Raw genomic sequence first — 12,333 nt, 5'->3', positions numbered from 1 at the left:
GGGGTGAAAGATATAGGACAGATGTCAGAGGTAGTTTCTTCACTCAGAGAGTAGTAAGGGAATGGAACGGTTTGCCTGCAACGGTAGGAGATTCGCCAACTTTAGGTACATTTAAGTCGACATTGGACAAGCAGATGGACGTACATGGAATAGTGTAGGTTAGATGGGCTTAAGATCGGTATGACAGGTCGGCACAACATCGAGGGCCGAAGGGCCTGTACTGTGCTATAATGTTCTATGTTCTATGTTCTATGTATGGAAAAGTTGGGTCAAAGGGCCTGTTTTCAGGTTGTATGATTCTGTGGCTTACAGGACAACAGGGAAAATGTAGGACAATGGGACAAGCTGAGTTGTCACAGAGAGATGGCATGGACACAATTGTCTGAAGGCTTCATTCTGTGCAATAACCGACCAATAACTGTATATACCTGAACTCAAAAGCCTCATCGAAGAGTGGGTTGAGGTCATTATCAATGCGTCTCGTTGTTTTGCTCTCTACCAGTGGGAAGGTGTGTTTAGGCTCCAGAGTCAGTTCCACAAAAGGATCACTGGTACCTGCATGGAGAGAGATAGCATGCGAATAAGGAAGATTCAGAAAGTGTAATGTGAAAAGAAACATCTTTTATTAATGACTTGGACGAGGGAATTGAAGGATGGGTCAGCAAGTTTGCAGACGACACAAAGGTCGGAGGTGTCGTTGACAGTGTAGAGGGCTGTTGTAGGCTGCAGCGGGACATTGACAGGATGCAGAGATGGGCTGAGAGGTGGCAGATGGAGTTCAACCTGGATAAATGCGAGGTGATGCATTTTGGAAGGTCGAATTTGAAAGCTGAGTACAGGATTAAGGATAGGATTCTTGGCAGCGTGGAGGAACAGAGGGATCTTGGTGTGCAGATACATAGATCCCTTAAAATGGCCACCCAAGTGGACAGGGTTGTTAAGAAAGCATATGGTGTTTTGGCTTTCATTAACAGGGGGATTGAGTTTAAGAGTCGTGAGATCTTGTTGCAGCTCTATAAAACTTTGGTTAGACCGCACTTGGAATACTGCGTCCAGTTCTGGGCGCCCTATTATAGGAAAGATGTGGATGCTTTGGAGAGGGTTCAGAGGAGGTTTACCAGGATGCTGCCTGGACTGGAGAGCTTATCTTATGAAGAGAGGTTGACTGAGCTCGGTCTCTTTTCATTGGAGAAAAGGAGGAGGAGAGGGGACCTAATTGAGGTATACAAGATAATGAGAGGCATAGATAGAGTCGATAGCCAGAGACTATTTCCCAGGGCAGAAATGGCTAGCACGAGGGGTCATAGTTTTAAGCTGGTTGGTGGAAAGTATAGAGGGGATGTCAGAGGCAGGTTCTTTACGCAGAGAGTTGTGAGAGCATGGAATGCGTTGCCAGCAGCAGTTGTGGAAGCAAGGTCATTGGGGTCATTTAAGAGACTGCTGGACATGCATATGGTCACAGAAATTTGAGGGTGCATCCATGAGGATCAATGGTCGGCACAACATTGTGGGCTGAAGGGCCTGTTCTGTGCTGTACTGTTCTATGTTCTATGTTCTATCTCTTCAGCCAGTAACACCACTTTCTTTCTTACCATTGGAATCCAGTGGCATGAGGTTTACAGCATTTAGGATTTCCACATGGAACCTTTTCCCTTCATTGTCGTACCAGGCTTTTATAGTCACGGCACCATACTTGGAACATTCGTCAGCAGTCTTCAAAACAAAAACATGGAGGAGCCATTGGGGTGAAATGTGTAATTTATTATTTTGTTGTTCGACAGAAGGAACATTAGAGGGGAGAAACAGAAACTTTTATACAGCAACATTCAGGTTCTTCGGTATTTTTTAAAATTAATTCATGGAATGTGCCAGCATTTATTATCCATCCCTAATTGCTCAGAGGCAGTTAAGAGTTACCCACATTGCTCTGGTCTGGAGTCACATGTAGGCCAGACCAGATAAGGTTGGCAGTTTCCTTCTCTAAAGGACATTAGTGAACCAGATGGGTTTTTCCAACAATTGACATTGGATTCATGGTAATCGTTAAACACTTAATTTCAAATTTTTATTGAATTCAAATGCCACCATCTGCAATGGCAGGATTTGAACCTGGGTCACCAGAACATTTCCTAGAATAACAGCTCAGCAATATAATCACCAGCCCATTGCTTCCCCATAATGTCCAAAAGTGCTTCACAGAAAATTAATTATTTTAGAACATACCATTGTGAAATAAAGCAAGTGGGGAAGCCAGTTTGTGCACAGTGAGCACCCACCAACTACAATCAAGGATATATAAATGTTAACCACCATATCGGGAGTACTCCCTGCATTTTTCAATGAGGTGTACATTATAATGAGATCAGATGGATCTCAATTTAACACCTCCTTTAAGAGATGACAGCTCAGACACGCTCCTACCACTCTGAGTAAAGAATCTACCTCTGACGTCTCCTCTATATCTACCTCCACTCACTTTAAAAACTATGTCCCCTTGTAATAGCTACCTCCACCCCAGAAAAAAAGTCTCTGGCTGCCTACTCTATCTATACCTCTGATAATTTTGTACACCTCTATCAAGTCACCTCTCATCCTTCATTGTTCTAAAAAGAAAAGCCCTAGCTCTCTCCACCTTTCCTCGTAAGACCTTCCTCATTCCAGGAAACATCCTATTAAAAAAAGATAACAAGGTGTAGAACTGGATGAACACAGCAGGCCCAGCAGCATCAAAGGAGCAGGAAAGCTGACATTTCAGGTCTAGACCCTGCTTCAGAAATGGAGGAGGGGAAGAGGATTCTGAAATAAATACGGAGAGAGGGAGAGGGGGATAAAGGAGAAGACTGGTGGAGAGGAGACAGACAGGTCAAAGAGGTGGGGTTGGAGCCAGTAAAGGTGAGTGTAGGTGGGGAGTTGAGGGGGGGGAGAGGTCAGTCCAGGGAGGACAGACAGGTCAAGGGGGTGGGATGAGGCTAGTAGTTAGGAGATGAGGGAGGGGCTTGAGGTGGGAAAAGGGGATAGGTGGGAGGAAGGACAGGTTAGGGAGGCGGGGACAAGCTGGGCTGGTTTTGGGATGCAGTTGAGGGAGGGGAGATTTTGAAGATTGTGAAGTCCACATTGATACCATTGGGCTGCAGAGTTCCCAAGCAAAATACGAGCTGCAGTTCCTGCAACCTTGTGGTGGCATCCCAAGATGGACATGTCGTGGGAGTGGGAGGGGAAGTTGAAATGGTTTGTGACTGGGAGGTGCAGTTGTTTGTTGCAAACTGAGTGTAGGTGTTCCACAAAGCGGTCCCCAAGTCTCCGCTTGGTTTCCCCGATGTACAGGAGGCCACATCGGGTTTGTTGTGAACCAAGCAAACATCCTGGTAAATCTCCTCTGCACCTTTTCCAAAGCTTCCACATCTTTCCTGTAATGAGGCAACCAGAACTGGACACAATACTCCAGATGTGGCCAAACCAGACTTTTGTATAGCTGGAGCATAACCTTATGGCTCTTGAGCTCAGTCCCTCTATTAATGAAAGCTAACACAACATACACCTTCTTAACAACTCTTTCCACCTGCGTGGCGGCTTTCAGGGAACTGTGAACATGAACCCCAAGATCCCTCTGCTCCTTCACACTGCCAAGAAGCTTTCCGTTAACCCTATTCTGCTTTCAATTTTGTCCTTCCAAAATGAATCACCTCTCACTTTTCAGGGTTAAATTCTATCTGCCACTTATCAGCCCAGCTCTGCATCCTATCAATATCCCTTTGTAACCTAGAACCTCCACACTGTCCACAATATGACCCACCTAAATACTTCTCAAATTTTATGAGGATTTCTGCCAGTACAACCCTTACAGGGAGTGATTTCCAGATTCCAACCTCCTTCTGGGTGGAAACCTTTTCCTCAAATTTTCTCTCAACCTCTTGCTCCTTATTTTAAATTTTTGCCACCTGGTCAATAATCCTCCATCAAGGGGAAATGTTTCTTCCAGTGTACCCTCTCCTTACTCCTTAATTTTATAGATCTCAATCACCTCCCCTCTCAATCTCCTCTATGCTGATGAAAAACCACTTAGTCTGTCCAATCTATCTTCATAAAAAACTCTCCAATCCAGGAAACATCTTGGTAAGTCTCCTCTGCATTCCCCCCAGAGCTAATCATATCACACCTAAAGTGTGGATTCCAGAATGGCACACAATTTTCTATTTGTAGCCTAACCAACATTTTATACAGTTTCAGCATAACCCCCTTGCTCTTAAACTCATGCACAACAAGGTCCCTGTAAGACATCGTAGGAATTGCCAATGCTGGAGTCTGAGATAACAAGGTGTGGAGCTGGATGAACGTAGCAGGCCAAGCAGCATCAGAGGTCCATCTGATCCTTGGTATTTCCCAGAGTCCTACCATTCATCATGTATTCCCTTTCCTTGTTTGTCCTGTGCAAATGCATCACCTCACATTTATCCAGACTGAATTCCATTTCTCACTGATCAGCCCATCTGACTAGCCCATCTATTATCTTCCTATAATCTAAGGCTATTTTCCTCACAATTTACCACCCCATCAATTTTTGAATCTTCTGCCAACTTACTAATCATCCTCCTCCAACATTCAAGTCCAAGTCATTTATATAAACAACAAACAGCAGGGGCCTCAATACTGACCCTTGTGAAACAAAAACAAAGTTGCTGGAAAAGCTCAGCAGGTCTGGCAGCATCTATGAAGGAACAGAGTTAATATTTCGGGTCCGGTGACCCTTCCTCATAACTGAATTTTCTCAGTATTGAATGGGTACATCCTTTGTATTTGAATTCCTCCATGAACTAGCAATTCACCCCTATATAGTCTTTTCCAGCTTGACAGCATGCCCTGAAACCTTCGTTCCTCTGGTGCACCTACCCATTGCCATTGGCAGCCACAGTTTGATACTACTTGACTCTATGTTGTGGAATTCCCGCCCTAAACCTCTCCACCTCAACATCTCCCAACTAATCTTTTAAGGTCCTCATTATAAACCATTTCCATGTCCAAATCTATGGTTCCCTTTCCTTTTGAGATAGTAAGACCTGCTGATGCTGGAGTCACAGATTCCTGCTCCTCTGATGCTGCTTGGCCCGCTGTGCGCCTACAGCTCCACAATGTATTATCCCTTTCCTCTTGTCTGCTTTTGATTAACATCCATTTTCCTTCTGCTCCTGTCTCTGAAGTATTTTCAAACATTAATGTTGCAATATCAATGCAAATCATGATTGTGATTAATGACAGTCAATGTAATGATGTATAAATACACAAAATCAGAGTGCATCAACTGAACCTACTCTTAGAGCTTGCATAGTCCCTGCTGCAAATCAATAATATTGAATGGTCAGGCCTCACTGAGATCAACAGGACCAACAACATACACTGGATTTCCAATCCCATTCCAGGGGCTGAGATAACACGGTGTGAAGCTGGATGAACACAGCAGGCCAAGCAGCATCAGGAAAACCTGAAGAAGGGCCCCAACTTGAAATGTCAAACTTTCCTGCTCCTCTGATGCTGTTTGGCGTTGTGTTCATCCAGCTTCACACCGTGTTATCTCAGATTCTTCAGCATTGGCAGTTCCTACTATCTCATTCCAGGGACTGGCCAGTTTTGCTGAGGACAGTTTCTGATCCCTGCATGATTCCCTGCACTCTCAAAGGAGCCATCCAATCAAGCTCATTAGCAGCCTTGTTTTTGACACTGAAGGCATTAGAGTATGATATTCCGGTCATCTTTCAGCTTCCTGACAACATGGAGCAGTTTAACCACCTAGAGGTGGGCACTCAGTGAAGAACAGTTGTGGGTAAAGCTAAAAGACACTTCGTTGAGGGATTGCCAGCTCACCCACCAGCCCCCAATACCTCTGGCTCAATTCCCCAACTACCCTGTCCTTGGTCCCAATCCTCCATTTCCAATTCCCTGCATCACCTCCACACCCTGCCCATCAATCTTTGTGGACCTGGATACATCTGCTGCTTTTAAAATCTTGCTTAAAAAGGCCAATGAGAGGGAATTTCCAAGTTATCTGGCTGCTCCTTTCAAGGCTGATGATTTTCCTTTAGCATCTATAATTGGACAGGGATTTTTTTTTCATGTGAATTAAGGGAGTACTTCCATGAAAATCCCATCAATAATTGCTCCTCATGGAGGCAAGTTCACAATCTGGAAGTTGCCCTGTTCCTGTTTCCCAGTCCTGAAAACTCATCTCATTGTGTTTGATTACTGATCATTAATGTCCTTTAAACCTATCTTGGCTTTCCTAGAGATACCTCTGCTCCATCAGTTAGACTTTCACACCTCAAGTAGTATTGCATTAGATGACAGTCCACATTGCAGACCTGTTGTTGGATTTTCTTTGCATAAAACTTCTGGATTAGATCATGAGTGCTTGCTGCATTCAGAGACAGGTGAGCCTTCAGATCCTGAAATAAATCATAGTAAGTTTACAGTAAATTATAGCAACACATGAAAGGAACTACATTGATATGCCAAGCAAGACAAACAAGTCAAAATGAGATGTGCGAAGAATTGCAAATAATGAAAATTTGAAATTCATAATAAAATTGAACGTGAAACAGGAAACAGATTGTTAAATGCTCAGATGTAGCAGAATGTGCAACATTAACTTTTAAGGCCACAGAAATAGCTGGAGAAACTCAGCAGGTTTGGCAGCATTTATGGAAAGAAAGCTGTTAACATTTTAGGTCCAGTGACCCTTCTCCAGAACATTTTTCAAATTCAGCTAGGAAGTAGATGATGCTTTGGAACAGACCAAAAGGAATTTGGTTTCCAAAGTGTTCAGTAGTTACTTCACCTGTCCCCACACCCCACTATCCAAGAAAAGGGAGTCATTATCTGCCCAAATTCAGGGATGTTCATTCTCTATCTGGAAAACTGTGAATGCTTAATCATTTAAAACTAAGACAGATAGACTTTTTGACACTGAAGAAATTATAGATTTTGGGGACATGCAAGAAATTGGATTTGAAATGGATACTGGTCAGAGAAGCACCACATTCATTAATCAATTAACAAGCTTAAGCTCCTGCTGCCAGTTGGAGATTTAGGACCACTTGATTATCCTGAATGACCCTTTGGGTGCAGTTCTCCTCTGGGACTATAGGAATAGAGTGAGCATTGATAGGGGGCTTATGGGGTTAAATTTTATACATATGCGGTGGCTCAGCCCTGGCTAAAATGTTCTGTGCAAGCCCAGCTCCGAGTGACCAGGAAGCTCCAAACCAATTTTACAGGCCTTGGGTGATTCATTGGTTCTAGGCTACATCTCCTTTTGGGACAAAGTTCTACCCTCAAGAAGTTATTGACCAATCAGATGGCTGTGAGTTCTGTAGTCCCTGCAGTCCCAGCAGGAGCTGAGGTCATTGATGGGACTGCAAACCTGCAAAATCACAATGGAGTTAGATGAGAAGGTAAATTGGGGTGTTTATCCTGCGGCCAATCTCGCAAGTCTTGGTAAGGCTGATGGAGAACTAGTGGTGAATATTGATGCACACAATGGTGGTGCATCTAGATCACCATGACATGTGCTGCAGCACAGATGTCCATGACTTCTGCGTGGTACATTGGTGAATATGCTGGCAATGCCAAATGAGTACACGGACGCTGCATTACTATTGCTATGCAACTCCTGTCAGAATCCTTCATCTGGTAAATGGAAAGTCTGCTGAAAACAGGTTGTAGCAACCAATTATTTTGCCAGGTCACGTTGTGCCAGACCAGACATAGATAAGCTAGGGTATTAACAGATATTACTTTTGGGTCTTGGGCAGCTCCTACATACACAAACCAGTGAGCTGCGAATAAAAATCAAATCATAATTATCATCCAACAGTTCATTGCTCTTATGCAAGTTCAGCAAGTGCTTGTTTATCTTACTTTTGAGGAAGGCTGTCTGGTCTTGATGACCAGTATATCTAATGGGTACTCATTTGGACCCATCGTTAAGAATGACCTTCATCCTTTGCTACACTTGCCAGTCCCTATGGTTGTTTGACTGAAGTGAGTCCAAGTTAGCATTGAGGCCTCATGATGCGGCCAGATATTCACACTGATGTGAAAATGGGAGAATTTATTCAGAGGCCCGCAATACATATGTGCTAGATCAGCTAAGCACATCTCCTACCTTCAGCAGATGCTGGTTCATGACGGGATTGCTGCAAGTAGAGGAGTTCAAACTCAGCAAGTATATCTTGAGAAATATCGGATGAAGACGGCAAATTGAAACCATGTGCAAGAACAAGCTTGGTATTTTTGTGAATTGTCCTGACAACTGCAAAGTGTAAAGCTTTGCCAAAAAATGAATTATATCTATGTTTCAATAACAAGCTTTGCAATCCTGAGAGCTCACCTTGAAACTGGTGGTCTGTAGTTCATTAAGTGGCAAACCATTTCCCTCAGCATGGAAACAGTACAGCAGGTGCTGAAAGGAAAGAAAGAAAAGAAACTCAGACAGAGTCAATAACAAAGTAAGGGTCTCCAACCTTGGGTGATATCAGAGTAGTCAAATGTACCCCCACTCTTATTTCCAAAGTCTAGTTAACCTCTAAGTAAACCATTGTGGAGCTGGAGGAACGCTAAGTCAGGCAGCATCAGAGGAGCAGGAAAGTTGATGTTTCAGGTTTATACCCTTCAGTCCTGATGAAGGATGTAAACTCAAAACATGGACTTTTCTACTCTTCTGATGCTGCCTGACCTACTGTGTTCCTCCAGCCCATACAGTATTGACTCTGACTCCAGAAACTGCAGTTCTTGCAATCTCTTAACCTGAGTAATAGTCTTCAGGCTTTGGAAGATATAACGTCACACTTTATTACCAAAGTTTGGTAATGAAGGAAAGCCAGCATAGATTTATCAAGGATAAAGTGTTTAATTAACTTGATTGACCTTCTTAATGAGACAACAGAGATGGCCGAGGTGGTGCTCATGGACGTTTAGAAGACACACGATTAAATGGCACATGATGGGTTTGTCAGCCAAGTTAAAGCCCAAGGAATGAAACAGATAGCTAGAGGATGGTTACAAATTTAATTCAGTGACAGAAAACAGAGTCGTGGAGAATGCTTATTTTTCAGATTATAGGCAGGTATGCATTAAGGTTCCCCAGGGCTCAGGATAGAAACCAGTGGTTTTCTTAATATGTTTTAATGACTTATACTTAAGGTTATAGGGTACAATTTCAAAGTTAAAGGCTCTTGTGGTGCAGTTGTAGCGTCTGAGCTTTGTGCCTGTAGTTCTGGGTTCAAGTCCCACCTGTTGTGGATCTGTGTAATACGTCTCTAACAAATTGATTGATTGAAAAATATCCATAATTTCAGAAATTACAGGTGACCCAAACATAGAAGTATCATAGAGGATAGTGATAGCCTGCAAGTCAGCATAGACAGTTTATTGGAATGGGCAGATAAGTGGAAAATGAAATATGATGTGGGGAAGTGACTATTTTGGTAGGAAGAATGAGAGGAACAATATAAAATTTGAGTGCAGTTCTAAGTAGGGAACTGAGAAATAGGTGTGATTGTAAATGGATCTTTGAAGGTGGTGGGCAGATAAGAAAGCAGCTAAAAAGGAATGTCAGATATTCCTGTTTATACAAAAGTGAAGAAGTTATGATAAACCTTTATGGTTTGACTTCAATCAGAGTACCAGCAGTTCTAGACACTGCACTTTAGGAAGGATGTAAAGGCAATGGACAGACTATGGAAAAAATTGACCAGAATGGTTCTGGCTGTAGTGATGAGGTATTGTAGTTATCTGATCAGATTGAAGAAACTGGGATTATTCTCCTTAGTGAAGGGAAGGCTGAGAAGAGATTTGGTCACGGCATTAACTGTAGTTAGGGAAACACTTGCCAGTGGGGGACGAATTGAGAATTAGAGATGAATGGCAAAAGAATAAATGGTGACATGAAGAAAAGCCAATAAATACCTGAAAGTGTGGAGCAAGCAAGTTTGATTGTGACTTTTAAAACAGCATTGAACAAGTACCTACAAAGAAAAGAAAACTGTAAGGCTAGGTAGAAAGGACAGGTGAGTTGGCAAAGCTGAATGGTCTTGCAGAGATTCTGAATATGCATGATGGTATGCATGATGGGCTGAATGGCCTCCTGTGCTGCAACCCATTCTGTCATATTCTTAGAATACCAGCCTATTAGAATGCCTTCAGATACATTAAGGAAATTTGTACCTGCTCATCTAGATGGACATGTTCATCTGGACTGATGCTAAACAGCAAAGATAACGCATTGAGTAAATCCTATGAAAATTATGAAGTAGGACAAACTACATTATACTTTTTATTATCTGATAAATTGATAGCTAATGGCATTGACGTGTCATGTATGTTTTCTAGAATTGGATTGCTTTAGACTGATCATTGAAATATTTGAGCTGGATCATCATGCACTGAGGAAAGACAATAAGCAAAAATCACCAGATTTGCCTTTCTGTTGGAAGAATACGCCAATAGACTTGACAACAATAAGGAGAATTTTAAAAGCTGATCTAGGTCAATTATTGACAATGACAGGGGTGAATACTTAAAACAGCAAATTATCTGGGCGAAGAGGGGAATTGGAAGAATTTTATCAACCAAAAGAATAACAACGGTTTGGTCATCATCGTACCGGACGACTGGAGGGAGGCAAATGTTGTTCCTCTTTTCAAGAAAGGGAATAGGGAAATCCCTGGAAATTACAGACCAGTCAGTCTTACGTCTGTGGTCAGCAAGGTTTTGAAAAGAATTCTGAGGGATAGGATTTATGACTATTTGGAAAAGCATAGCGTGATTAAAGGGAGTCAGCATGGCTTTGTGAAGGGCAGGTCATGCCTCACAAATCTTATTGAGTTCTTTGAGGAGGTCACGAGACAGGTTGACGAGGGTCGAGCAGTGGATGTAGTGTACATGGACTTAGCAAGGCATTTGATAAAGTTCCCCATGGCAGGCTCATTCATAAAGTCAGGAGGTATGGGATACAGGGTGATTTGGCTGTCTGGATTCAGAATTGCATGGCTGACAGGAGGCAGAGAGTGGTTGTAGATGGTAAGTATTCTGCCTGGAGGTCAGTGCTGAGTGGTGTCCCGCAGGGCTCTGTTCTTGGGCCTCTGCTTTTTGTAGTTTTTATAAATGACTTGGATGAGGAGGTTGATGGGTGGGTTAGTATGTTTGCTGATGACACAAAGGTTGGAGATGCAGTTGATAGTATCGAGGGCTATTGCAGGCTTCAGCGAGACATTGACAGTATGCAGAGCTGGACTGAGAAATGGCAGATGGAGTTCAACCTGGATAAATGTGAGGTGATGCATTTTGGAAGGTCGAACTTAAATGCCGAATATAGGATTAAAGGCAGGATTCTCGGCAGTGTGGAGGAACAGCGGGATCTTGGTGCTCAAGTGCATAGCTCCCTCAAAGTTGCCGCCCAAGTGTATAAGGTTGTTAAGAAAACATATGGTGTTTTGACTTTCATTAACAGGGGGATCGAGTTTAAGAGCCGCGAGGTTATGCTGCAGCTCTACAAAACCCTGGTGAGACCACACTTGGAATATTGTGTCCAGTTCTGGTCACCCTATTATAGGAAAGATATGGAGGCTTTGGAGAGGGTGCAAAGGAGGTTTACCAGGATGCTGCCTGGAGTGGAGGACTTGTCTTACGAGGAGAGGTTGACTGAACTCGGACTTTTCACTCTGGAGAGAAGGACGAAGAGAGGTGACCTGTTCGAGGTGTACGAGGTAATGAGAGGCATGGATAGAGTCGATAGCCAGAGACTTTTCCCCAGGGCAGGATTGACTGCCAGGAGGGGTCATAGTTTTAGGGTGTTAGGAGGAAGGTATAGAGGAGACGTCAGAGGGAGGTTCTTCACCCAGAGAGTTGTGAGCGCGTGGAATAGTTTTCCAGTGGTAGTCGTGGAAGCGGAGTCATTAGTGACATTTAAGCGACTGCTGGACATGCACATGGACAGCAGTGAATTGAGGGGAATGTTGGTTAGGTTATTTTACTTTTGGATTCGGATTATTCCACGGCACAACATCGTGGGCCGAAGGGCCTGTACTGTGCTGTACTTTTCTATGTTCTATGTTCTATGTTCTATCACTGATCACAGAATACCTACAGTGTGGAAACAGGCCGTTCGGCCCACACTGCCCCTCAGAGCATCCCACCCAGACCCATCCCCCTATAACTCACCAAAGCTACATACTCCTGAACACTGCGGGCAATTTATCATGGCCAATCCACTGCACATCATTGGACTGTGGGAGGAAACCAGAGCACCCGGAGGAAACCCACACAGACACGGGGAGAATGTGC

The 12,333-nt window shown here is 43.4% G+C and overlaps 1 protein-coding gene across 3 annotated transcripts in view; it reads right to left on the bottom strand.

Moving 5' to 3' along the window:
• Positions 1-12,333, bottom strand: part of unc13d (unc-13 homolog D (C. elegans)) — a 149,474-nt gene that overhangs the window by 12,151 nt on the left and 124,990 nt on the right. For 2 of the 3 annotated variants that reach the window (XM_059653844.1, XM_059653845.1), the window contains exons 27-30: positions 8,381-8,452; positions 6,351-6,434; positions 1,593-1,713; positions 429-555 (exon numbers count right to left, since the gene is read on the bottom strand). In XM_059653844.1, the coding sequence (XP_059509827.1) occupies positions 429-555; positions 1,593-1,713; positions 6,351-6,434; positions 8,381-8,452 (404 nt within the window). Of the gene's footprint in view, positions 1-428; positions 556-1,592; positions 1,714-6,350; positions 6,435-8,380; positions 8,453-9,957; positions 10,017-12,333 lie in introns of those variants that run through there. The other variant, XR_009447091.1, reaches the window with a different exon arrangement.

The sequence above is a fragment of the Stegostoma tigrinum genome, chromosome 22 (assembly GCF_030684315.1).
Source record: "Stegostoma tigrinum isolate sSteTig4 chromosome 22, sSteTig4.hap1, whole genome shotgun sequence".
Taxonomy (NCBI): domain Eukaryota; kingdom Metazoa; phylum Chordata; class Chondrichthyes; order Orectolobiformes; family Stegostomatidae; genus Stegostoma; species Stegostoma tigrinum.
Note: the sequence above shows the minus strand (reverse complement) of the source record. Positions and strands in the feature narration are given on the sequence as shown.